The sequence below is a fragment of the Larimichthys crocea genome, chromosome XIII, assembly GCF_000972845.2.
Source record: "Larimichthys crocea isolate SSNF chromosome XIII, L_crocea_2.0, whole genome shotgun sequence".
Taxonomy (NCBI): Eukaryota; Metazoa; Chordata; class Actinopteri; family Sciaenidae; genus Larimichthys; species Larimichthys crocea.
Genome location: NC_040023.1, coordinates 33,765,824 through 33,778,502, shown reverse-complemented (window position 1 = coordinate 33,778,502; position 12,679 = coordinate 33,765,824). Strand labels below are relative to the sequence as shown.

Genomic DNA, 12,679 nt, shown 5'->3' with positions numbered 1-12,679 from the left:
ACCAAACCCTGACCCTCTACAGCTATATACGGTTAATAGTCAAGACCCACATCGATCTTAAATATATATTTGGTTGCTTTAATCCAAGATTTACCAGTTTATTCATGATTTCAGCTCGATAAAGTGTCTAAAAGCTAAATTAGTCCAACAGTATTGCGGTTATCTATGAAACACCTCAAAAAGGACAAAGAGTGTACGGTTGCGTTTGTGTGTTCATGTTCTGTACAGAACATCAGGATACAGTACTTCAGGAGTGTGTGTGTTTGTGTATTGACCTTGTGCTCTCTCTCTCTCTGTGTGTTTGTGCAGGTACACCCTTTGCTGATGCGCGAGAGGCGCTCAGAGTCTCACAGGAACAAGCTACTGCGGCGGACAGTCAGCGTTCCTGTTGAGGGAAGGCACCATCCCGAGATGGGTGAGCAGTCAGACGTTTTTTTTTATTTGTAGAATATTCTAAATCGGGGGTCTCAATCAAAGACCGACCGACTGCTGTTTTCTCTCTTCACTTCATAAGATTGGAATCAAACTGTATCAAATCCAATTAAACACCTCAGGGCCGTGTGCGTCTGGAACAGTTGTTGGGGTGATGCCCTGGAAAGTGTTTTCAACTTTATTCAACTTCTGTTCCTTCTTGTTAAAAAAAAAACCACCGTCACCTGTGTTACTTTAGGTTAGCTGGCATATAATAATAGGATGGTTGCGTAGCAACGACACTGATGTAAAGCTCTTTGCGTCCTTTGAGCCATTACTCTCTCTCTCTCTCCGTTACTAGTGACGCTCACAGCAGCACTTTGCATCTGAGCGGAGATAAAAGCATCCCATCTGATCGGAGCTTAGGGCAGCCGTCTTCTCTTAGCAGATATTGACTGGCTCAGGTTGGGTGACTTATTATGATTAGAAATTGAATTCATTTAATGACCCCTTGATATTTATGCATATCTTAAGTTATCTGCCTCTTTAAATCTCACTTAATCTATCTAGAAGTTTGAGTTAAGCAGTCATCTTTTATTTATACTTTTAAACTTGCGTCTGTATCGCCTTACTGTCCTCTCAAACCCTCTTTAGACTCTCTGATAGAGCCTTCCTCTGTTTGTTTTGCCTGACTCAGTCTCTCTGGGCCCTCTACAAATGTCCCGCTCAGTCCCTTCCTCTTCCTTCACCCCTCCACCTCTTGTCTCGCTCAGCTATTTTAAGGGCTTCCCTTGCGACGTCTACGATTCTGCCATCGCTGCCACCTCAGCAGTTGGGCAGATTCGACTGGATAAATATTTGCCTCGGTTCTCACACGAGCGGCTCCCCGACCTCGGAGAGGTCAAGCACTGACACGTCAGTCGACATGGACCCGCCACGTTTTGACATATGCTGACCTCGCAATGTCCAAGTTCATATCTCCCATGTGTAAACATATCTTAAACACATTCGCATATGTTGTTATGCTACACTACAGGCCATAATGCACTGACACCATTATGGGCCATCTGTGGTGACTACGCCCAAAGAGCCAAAAGAGATTAACGAGCTCCGGGCAATTAGTAATTATCAGATCAACAAAAAAGCAAATGGAGGTTGTCATAAGGCCACAGTGAGAAATTAAGTCCGCAGGGAGCCACATGACCTATTTTATAAAGTCCCTGACCTATAACACTGAGCTGAGACTGAGGTTCAGTGACAATACCAATTCAAGTCTTTAGTGCACACCAATATTGTTTCACGAGCCATTGTATGAACATTTATTTAAAATATATTGTAAATATTTGTTAGAAATAGGTCATTATCTATTTGTTTTGAACTGGAATGATGGAGATTTTACAGTTTCTCGTATCAGTTGTAGCGTTTCTGGAAAAGATCATTAACTTTTAGTGAATAACTGACTCGATTAGTTAATTAATCTGTTAATAAAGCCCATAATATCTATGGTTTATTGGTTAATTTAAAGGAATATTTTGGAAAATATGCCCTTGTAAGTATAAAGCTGGTTAACTTAGCTTAGCACAAAGACTGGAAATAGAGGGAAACTGCTAGCCTTGCTGAGTTTGAAGGTAGAAAAATCTGTTTGCATTTCATAAAAATGAAAAAAGCTCTGGTCCACATCTCATCTTTGCAGATCCTGTAATAAAATCTGCACTTACTTGGAGTGAAAGCGACTGTGTATGGCTAGCTTGAGGAAAACGTATAGACATGAGAGTGGTATTGATTTTATTATATAACTCTCAGCTTGAGAGCAGATAATTCCCAAAATGTCAAACTATTCCTTTAATTAATAAACATCTCTACAGTGTCCCAGTGTCTGTATGTCTTCATTTCAAACTTACATTTAGTACATTTTGGAAACATTTAGACTTCAGATTCATTCCTCCCTTAAAATTATGAATGAATTTGTGCCTTTCATACGCGACCTCGCTATCATCAATACATTCAAATTGCGGCAGTTCAGAACATTTCCATGTGCCGACAGGAGATTAAACCGCAGCTGCCACAGCTGCTGCAGCTGCCAAACACCCGTCCATGTGTTTGTGACAACACTCATACGTCAGCCTTAATTCATTATTCATCAGAGGGGTAAAAAGGCTGCGTTTTTCACCAGATATTGATGAATGGGGACATTTGACAACAATCCCAGCTGGATGCCTGATGTAGCGACACACTGGAAGAGATCGGGCTTTACACTCGATCTGCGATTAGTCAAAACGCCTCAGTGGGTTATTTCACTCCTCCGTCGCTGCCACAGATCATCAGGCGACGCCGATCATTCTCCTTTTTCATCCACTTGTGTGTACCTTGAATGTTCCAGGAAAACATTTGAAAGTTTTCTGAGGTAATTAATGCATAATGAAGACATTAATTTTGTTGGATAATTACAGTGCAGCATAAGCATTTTATGCAAATATGAGGCTTAAGCATTAATTAGGGAAAATTACTTTGCTTAACTAGACAAAAAAAAAAATGTCTTAGTCTTGTGTTTGTTTGCAAACCTTAAACGCTTTGTAAAACCTAATGTAACGCTTCATCAACACTTGCTTTGATTGATATATAGAATTAATTTTATTGCTAGCAGATTAGAGCCCAAACTATGCTGGATTTTTAATTTTAATATTAATCTGTTAGTTATGAATTGCCTGAAACTCACTTGTTAAGTTTTTTGGAAGGATTTCTCAATTTCATACCTGCGGAAAATGTTACAGTTCAGCAGTAGATGTTAAATATAGAAGATGCAGAATCAATCTCTCCTTTAATTGGTCAGTTTTCATAACATCATGAGCTGAACTAGCTCGGTATTTGTTGTTGTGGGCAAACAAAAAAAAACACATTCTCCCCCTCTCTCCCTCATTAACCTCTCCAGAAGACGATGCGATAATCCCCATTAATGAATTTGGCCTTTAAATGTTTTGTGTTCAAATTGTAAATTGACTTCATCGCAGTCTGCTCTGGTATTGAGTGAAACCTTTTTGTCTGAATGACTTAGCCGCAGGGAGAGAGAGAGAGAGAGAGAGAGAGAAAAAAATCATAGCACTCCAAAGCTGATTGGTTGTTAACTTGGGCTGAATAGTTTTTCAGCCACAGCGGTTTAAACATGCGGCGACTTCTCCTCGGTTTGTCCTTGTTGATCTCACTTGTTCCTTTAGCCATCGCAGCTTAGCAGTCTATTGTGATAAAGCAGGCTCAGCTGAGCGATTGTTCCAGTGCCCTTTCCCAATGCGTGACCTTCATACAATATTTTAACAGCGAATTTCAGCGCGGATGCTGCACCTTATTTTTTTTTCAATGTCTGCTCATATAATTGTTTCAAGATATAGATATAAATAATACAGCACACTACATGTTGAACCTCCTACCGTCGGTCTCCCCATCCTGCACTTTCTTTTCTGTCTCACCACACGGCCTGTTCCCACTCCACTCACCCACATAACAAGACCCACAGGCTATATTTCCCTCTCCCTAAAAAAAAGAGGAGGATAAAACACTGACACGATAGATTAAAGACAGAAAAGATAAATCACATAAGATAGAGACAAAAAAAAGGTGTAAGACTTAGGCTGTTGTTAGTGTTGAGACAAACATCATGACTCATTCCAATCTGTCATCTCTGGAAGACTAAAACAAAAAGATATAGATGATGCCTCTGCATTATCACCTCCGCCAAGAAGGTTATGTTTGTTTGTCTGTCAGCGGGATAACTGAAAAACTACCCACCTGATTGTTTATGAAACTTGGTGGAAGGGTGTAGTGTGGACAAAGGAATAGTCCATTGAATTTTGGAGTGAATCCGAATCAAAGGGTGGACACACAAGTTATTTTTCACTGTGCCAGATAGGTCACTTGTAATACAGACATGTATGCATGAGTCCCAGCTGTTTTTCTAACATGCACATCTGCCTCAGTCTATGAGGCTGTAACTCGTGGTGGCTACCTGGCTCTCTGGCTCTCTTGCATTGGATCTAACTGTCCCTTTCTTGGACAGAGAATTGACTACACACACTAATTTAAGCTCTCGGTTTTATAGTCTGACAAGGTATCATATCTGGTAACGAGATGTTCTAGCGAGCCAACGTCTGTCTACAGATATCACGCTGATGTCGAGAAGCACAAACAACCAGAGCACATGAGTTAGTTTGCAAACTTGTCTGCTCTACCTGTCCAGAAACCAAACATTAACCTGGATGCCTGTGCTCTCGTACCGACAGTCTGTCTGGATTTACATGCATTTTTTTAATATGCAATAGTTTTTATTATTCCTTCTTAACTGTGCATTAACATCTAAAAACAGAATATTCCAATCATCATATGGATTTTATGAACTGTTACCAAATTTTTACATAAAATATTTTTGGCTTTAGTCTGACCACATTATGTGAACACACTGGACAGGATATTACATGCAGACAACTTCATGAATTTAATCCCACATCTGGCCAACGGATACACAAACACAAAAGTCGTGTTATTTAGCCGTGTATTGCCGAGTTGTAGACCAAACATATCGAGCCATGGATGGACGGCCGGAGGCTAAATGGATTTTTAAAAAAATGTTTTTATTTTTCCTCTGTAGCAAGTAACTCTGTAACTTTTCAAACGTCCAAGCTAACATGAATATTTGATATTTTTTGGTGGAGTATTTTTTAAAAGGAAACATAGTAAAATGCACACCAGCTTCATCTTCTTTTGGGTATTACTATTACAAAAATCTGAAGAATGAAACTAATGAAATATCAAAGTAGGTATGAAACTCAAAATGCCACTGATTTCTTATTCAATCTGTGAGTGCACCAACTGTACGCTGACTTTGAGTTTACTTGCATAGTATTCCTGTCTTACACGCATGTACACTCGACTTTAAATTTGGAGCACTTTGCCGGAGTTGACCTTTAAAATCTGTGACCATAATGTGCAAAAAAAACTACCCAAGCAGCAACCTGCACAGTTCTTTTCTTGCTCCATCAACGCTAAAAAAGGGCCTGCCAGCCTGAACTGAATCCGCTGCTGTGGAGTGGAAGGTCCTCAGTGAGAGCTGTCAAGCTGTCAGGGTGTAAGTGTATTTATTACATTTTTTACTCTGATTTGGAACAATCCTGAAAAAAAACCCTGAGCGATTTATTAAGTAGTTCCAGGAAAAATCCCAAAGGGTCATTTTGAAAGATATTTTACCACTTAAAATCTGTCTTTATAGCTGAATTCAAAGAAATTAATTTACAGTCCATTGCAGTCCGATAGCGACCAGCATAATTAGCCGCCTCGGTGTTTAAAGCTCAGCGGTAAGAGTCCATTTAGAGGTTTTAACAATAGAAGCATTTCGTGTCAAAGTGAGCCGGAGTAGCAGTGTGGCAGTTTATAAACCTTGTGATTCACTCTCTTGGAAAAGTGAAAATCTGCCCTTAAGAAGTCCGGGCTTGTGTTTAGAGAGATTTGCTGAATCATCTGGCTGTCTTGCCTTTGGAACTGCGAATGAATACAAATGGTTTGCCGCAGCATTGTGTTCAGCTTTTTTTTTTTCTTTTTTTGATGGACGTGGACACAGAGGCCTCCTGAAAATGAGTGTAGCACTTTATGAAGCTGCGTGTCCACTGGGTTGGATCAATAGACCGTCTGAGTAATGCTGCACTGAATATTTTAGTGCGTTGCATATTTTAGCTTGTGCAAACAATGACTCATTATCATACTGGAAATCATAGACAGTTTATTCTTGGAGGTTTGTTTGAATTCACCTCCAAACAGGAAGTGTTTAACCAGAAAGGCTTGGTGTAACTTGAAAGTGAGTCAACTCTTTGAAAAAACATTTCAATGGCTTCGCATTGCACAGACTCCTGGAAGTTTTCTTTTTGGCACTATTGACCAAATGCTTTAGGTCATGGGTTAAATAAACTATTGGAAGATGATTAGCCAAGCAGCTTATCCTAAGAATACACCATGAAATTAATATGGAAAAGCATAACTTTAGTTGATGGCAGTGTTTGTCTATCGGCCAGTTGCTCTACCAGATTGAAACATCTCAATAAGTTTGATGGATTGTCATGAAATTAAACTTTACTGATCCCATCACTTCACCTTGAGCACCACTTGAAATTTGTGGTTTTGAGTGAAATGCTTCATCAATTATTGGATATATCGCCATAAATTTGGTTCAGACATTAATGTTCCACCTCAGGATGAATAGGAATAGCTTTAGTGATCCTGCTTTTTTTAATCTAGTGCCATCGTGAAGTCAAAATTTCAATTTGTCTCCAACTTTGGCTTATGACCAAATGCCTGTTAATGATATTCCCATCAGCCTGCACCAACCTGTTTTGTGCTAATTGGCCAAATTTAACGTGCCGGCATGCTGTGAGGGATTTTTCTATTCTGGCATGCCACATATGGGGTTGCACAGGGTCAAGGTTATATCTTCTCCTTGAGATACAGAGCAGGTGCATGCTTGTGTCCCATTCTGATCATTACTGTGGTAACGAAGGACAGGTAACAATGTCATAGTCCCTTGCCGGTAGACTAATTGGCACTGTAGATGCATTGGGTATTTATGGGCATAGAGTAGTTGTGTCACTGTCCTGAAGGAATATAGACGAGCCAAAAAAGGACAGCTCCTTCAGAATTGAGGCGTCATCATGTCAAAGTGTATCGATAAATCCTCCATCCTCCTTGGCCAAGCTTCAATAAACCTTTTAGCACAAGACATCTTTGACTCCCGTGCACTTTCTCGCCACTTACTGAACCAACCATTGATGGATAGATACAGTTCTCCACAACACACCCCATACTAAAAATGGGGAATATGGAAGATATTAGACCTCTTATCAGCGTGTTAGCATTCTGGTACCATTTCGTTTAAAAGCACCTCAGTGCTTCATCCATCTACCTTGCTTCTGTGTCCAAGCACAGTGGATATGGTGCAATCAGCATGTTTTAAGGGACTACTGGCAGCTGGTTCAACGCTAAGCATGCGTGATAATGTGTGAGAAGTGACTGTTTAGACAATCAGCAATGGCGGCTGATAGCGTAGATACTATTAGCATCAATTATATCAGCACTGGAGAGAATGTTTTGTTGATATTCCGACTGGCTTCGATAAGAGTTTGACTACGTTACGAGGTTAGTTGTTCGGATCGGTTGCTAGACAGTGATAGACAGATGGTTCACCCAAGTGACTGACCTTTTCCAAATAGTTTCCAACAATGACTTCTCAAATGGTTCTGTCTAACAAACCATCTGGCACAGTCAGGTTACTGATACTAACTACAGACTTTTAATATCTGGCGCCGTCACTGATCAGGAAGACCCAAACGCAGTTCAATCTTACTGAGATTAAGTGTTACTTTATTACACTTCAGGTAACAGATGACTGCACTAGACAGTAGGCAGGAACACTTTAAAAGTCTTTAGACGTGGCTGCAGTTCAGAAGTCCTAAACACAAGCTCCGAAGGCGCCAATGAGTAATCTCCCACGGCGAAGTTGAAACGGCAAGAAGCCAAACAGATGCAGACGAAATAACACCAGGAAACTCACAGGCTGGGTTCAGAAAGCAGTCAGGTTTACCAGGGCAGCGACGAACAGTCCGGGTCAGGAACAAGCGGGATCGGAACCAGGAAATCAAGCCGAAGAAGAGTGCTGGAAAGTTCTGCATAATACACAGACAATCTGGCGACGTAACGCTGGGCTGGTGCTGCTTAAATAGTGGCTGGATACTGATGAGGAGCACCTGAGTGCACAGGTGAACAGAGTTGGCTGATGAGAGGGCAGTGGCCGGCAGGGAGAGTGGAAAATTACTGGCAGAGCAGCAGAGGAATGGATTGTGACAGGCGCTCTAACTAAATGTAACCATGAGCGATTTGTTGACCGATGCCAAAGTTACTTTCGGAGAGTTAAAGTCTGTTCAAGTGGAACTAAAACCACGGATAACCTTTTCCAGTTCTGCAGAGGATTTAAAAAAATTGCTTTATGTAGATATATTTCTTATTAGTTGAAAATATTCCTCAACAACTTTATTCACTTGAGCATCGGTGCCTAAAACTCCAAATCGAATACAGTAAAACAAGACTGCGAGGGCAGAGCTTTACATTTGAACATTCAAGGTCTTTGAGTTTCAGCGAGAGAGATCTCAGTCTTCCTCCGGTGTTTGGGTGGGTGGTTACAGTCAGTTACATGGAGCAGTATCAAGTTTGTTTGGCATTATTAGAAAACCGCTAAAGAAGAAGACTAATATTACAGACTTAACCTTCTCTCGCCACCGGGCTGACTATCAGATCTCCTTCTTTCCTAAATGCCTTTGCACACAGCTGGCGTTTTTAGATAACATGGCAGGACAGTCTTAACAACGCCATGCATTAAGACTTTTATGCAAAAACAATATGTAAATGAGATGATTATATAACATGAAATGTCTTCCTGAGCGATGTACCCCGTGGGCTGGTGTGATATAACGGACAGCTATATTATCATACCTCAACAACATGCATAAAGTGAAAAATAGCGAGAGGAAAACAAGCATGCCTGGCCTCGGTTTGAGTGACAGCTGGCCACCAGCTCAGCACACACACACACACACACACACAAAGGTCTTCTCACCAGCTTCAGGTGTGGCAGTTAGCTTAAATACACACACACACATATATATATATATATATACACACACTGCTCTCTAGTCCATGGGGACAGCTTCTATCTGCCATGCAACAACGAGAGGATTTAAAACCCCTGTGAAAGGTTCACTCCCCAAATGCTACTTTTCTTCAAGGTGTTTGAAATAGATGATTTCAGAGCAGTCAACTTGTCTGTTTGATATGTCTGGGCTGCATAGACCATTGCTGTAAAGTGTTCATTTATATAGCATCGTATATGTACGCTGCATTCAGTAGTTATGTTCCAGAAATGTGTCAAGTTAGCTTTTGGGGCTGAGAGATGCTGACAGTTTCATTGCAAGACTTTGCTCATTGATCTTCACAGTACATCACTGATGTGAAAGCTTTAACGATCAATGAAATATTGCTGATCCACACCAGTGATTTTTCAACCTGGGCTACTTGTGATCCAGGGAGTACTGTTGCAGTTTCCGAGAGGTACAAAGAAAGATTGTGTTTAGTTCAGCTAATATGTAAAAATAGAAATGGATGAAAGAAGAAGAAAAAAAATAGATGAAAACATATGTCCACATTATTGTGCTCAGGAAGAAAACACAGATAGGTGTGAGGCTGGTCTTAAGTATATTTATGGTCAATAAATAGCCAATTATATGCTCCCCCCCACCAACTGGAATCAGTTGTAACACCTTAACGCCACCTGCTGCGATTGAAGAGTTTGTGAAAACTAGTTAACGAGTGAGCAGAAAAGTAATGATAAAGGTGTAAAGAATAATCTTCCATCTTACTCTCCCACTTCCAGGAGCTCATTTATCTCACATTAAAATAAAGAAATGTAACAATATCCATCTGCAGAGGCTCTTGGTGGGCGATGACTGATCTGTACTGAGTGAATCTGAACGTTTATCTGAAAATGACCTCCTGCAAACTCGGCTACCCGCAGATTATCTTCTCAGAAAAGTATTTTCTGCAGCATCACATATTTGTGTCAGCGCTAAAGACATATTTCATTCAGTAATGCAGTACTTACTGACAAGTTTCCGCTGTCACCATTTATCTGTGTGTGTTTGTTTCCCACCCCCTCTGCTGTTATGTGCCCCCACATTACATTGGCACTCCTACCGTTTGCATATATTTTCAGGCAGCGGCGGCCTCTACATAGAAATACATCTACAGGAACCCATTTATAGTGGAAGGAAATGTGGTGGTAAATATAAATTCATATTCTAGACATTAAATATTCAGTTTTATTCAATTCATTGGCGCAGTGAGGCAAGCGTATTCAGCATATTGCGTGCAGGTCTTGAAATATCTTCAATGATAACACCTTTTAAAGGGTCTTAAGGATGAGGTCAAAAAGCCGCCGTAAAGGAAATAGACAGCGGAGTTTGAGTTTCACTTTGCAGATGCCGGATGGAAAGTTCAAGGTTCATTCATTTGTAATTCTACAACACAGGGTGCTATGATAAAATGCAAGTCGCAGTGTATACATGCACTTCTGCTCACAAAACAAAAATTATATAAATGGGTGAATAAATAATAAGTCCTGAAAATAAACTTTATTATTATGCTGGAGTTCTCACAGCCCGAGGTAGAAAAGCTGCTCTCCGTTTCACCACCTAACAGGTAAATTAGAGACCTTTTGAAAAACAACAACACTTTTCTCAATGAGCTTTTTCATTATCGTCTCTGGAGTTTTGTAGGAAAACACAGTTTTCTGCCAAAGTTGGAACAATTTAGGTCATTTCACGAGATGTTTTTTTTTTTTTTGTAAATTTGGTTTTGTCTGCGCTCGGCTTGCTGGTTTGCAGCAGGCAGGTCTCATTTGGGGGAAAAGGTGACAACAGATATTTCAATGCATTAATCAGGATTTAGCCAGATTTGAATTAAAAAAAAATCTGCTGACAGTTGTAAGACTGTTTGCTTCCAGTAAGTTGCCAGCACCGTTTAATCAGTTCTGATCACCACACCAAATGAAAATTAGAGCTCAAATTAGTGTATCCTGCGCTAAAAGCCTAAACTATGTCACCACAATTATTCAATTCAGCAGTTATTTACCAGGGCTAAAGATGTGAATTAGCACAGCCGCAGTGCTGCTGAATGTTCAGTTCTGATTAAACCAAACTTTAACTTTGATTGTTGCTTATTTAGTCATATTTAGTGTTATTGAGACATAATACTACAACCCAGGGTTGCACAATGATATCCAACTTGTAGTCCCTTTATGCTTTACAATAAAACTTTGTTATGGTGGACCGCGAAGGATGATGAGTTTAAAAGAAGCTCTTCTGTAGTTTGGTGTTATGGCAATGGATACTTCTGTATTGCTTGCCAGGTAGCTGTGGCATGGGTGGATATTATCTTTTAATGTCCCTTTGGGCTCCATCCAGGCACCTCACCTCATCAATATCACCGCTGCTTGATAGATAGGTGGCAATGATGTTCTGGGTGGTTTTAATCACCCACTGCAGAGCCCTCCTGTCCTGAACATTGCACAAACTGCACCAATTTGTAAAGTTCCCAGTCAGGATGCCTTCTAATGCTCCTCTGGAAAAGTTGACAAGAACTTGGCCTGTTCCCTAGTTTCATTTAAAAACAGCTTGTTTACAACCAATTTTACTATAACTAAAAGAAATGATCCTAGTAAACCAGAATTAGCCCTTAAAATTCAAGTTGCTTGTTTGGTCCAGTTAGCATCAAAAATGTCTTATTCGCAGTCACGTTTGAGGTACATACATCAAATCAAACACAGACGGTCATACCTGCACATATGCCACATCAAACAACATCATCTCGTTTGACAATTTCCCCCGAGGTGATATTACGGAGATCTGGCACATCAACATATATCCCTTTGGGGAAAAAAGGAAAAAAAAAAGGCTTCATACAGCTGTTCAATACGTTTAAACTCCCACAGGACTCAAACTAGTCAGCATCAAACACTCACCAGCATCACCTCCAGACAAGATGGCAGTCATTTTATCACTGCAGTTTTCCTTCTTTTGCAGTTTTAGCAGAGCGTGTGTGTGTGCTCAGTGACACCTTGCCTCACACAGAGTTACACACATTCACACCTGGCAGGTGCCCAGAACAACCTTTTTTTTTAATACTATTGGGCACTTCACAGCTCTTCAGCTAGAGTTTTGGGGCAAAGTGTTATATTCAGGCTCATCTCAGCAGTGTGTCTCATTCACTACCCTGCGATTCACCCATGTTTTCTATCTTTCCCACACATTCAAAGGTACAGAGTGAGCGTTGAGCTTGTTATGTGTGAGAGAAATATGTGCATTGCATAAAAAGTATGTGCATAGGTCTGAAATGTGTACATTGATTGACACTGAGTATCACTCAGTCTGCATATTACCGATACCAACCAACATTTTCTGCAACATCTGTCAACATTATTGTAGTGATGGGAATTTCGGCTCTTTTTGGAGAGCCGGTTCTTTTGGCTCTGCTTACTATAAGGAGCCGGCTCTTTCGGCTCCCAAACGGCTCCTCACATTTTATTAATTGGTTTTATTAATGAATTATTATTATTATTGCTGTTATTATTATTTTATATTTTTAAATGTTATTATATTTTATTTGATTTTTGACACTGTAAAGCACTTTG

General features: G+C 40.3%; 1 protein-coding gene across 7 annotated transcripts in view; it reads left to right on the top strand.

Moving 5' to 3' along the window:
• The window catches only part of syngap1b (synaptic Ras GTPase activating protein 1b), a 132,037-nt gene that overhangs the window by 48,438 nt on the left and 70,920 nt on the right, over positions 1 to 12,679 (top strand). For all 7 annotated transcript variants that reach the window (XM_019279110.2, XM_019279106.2, XM_019279103.2 and 4 more), the window contains exon 3: positions 310 to 415. In XM_019279110.2, the coding sequence (XP_019134655.2) occupies positions 310 to 415 (106 nt within the window). The remainder of the gene's footprint in view (positions 1 to 309; positions 416 to 12,679) is intronic.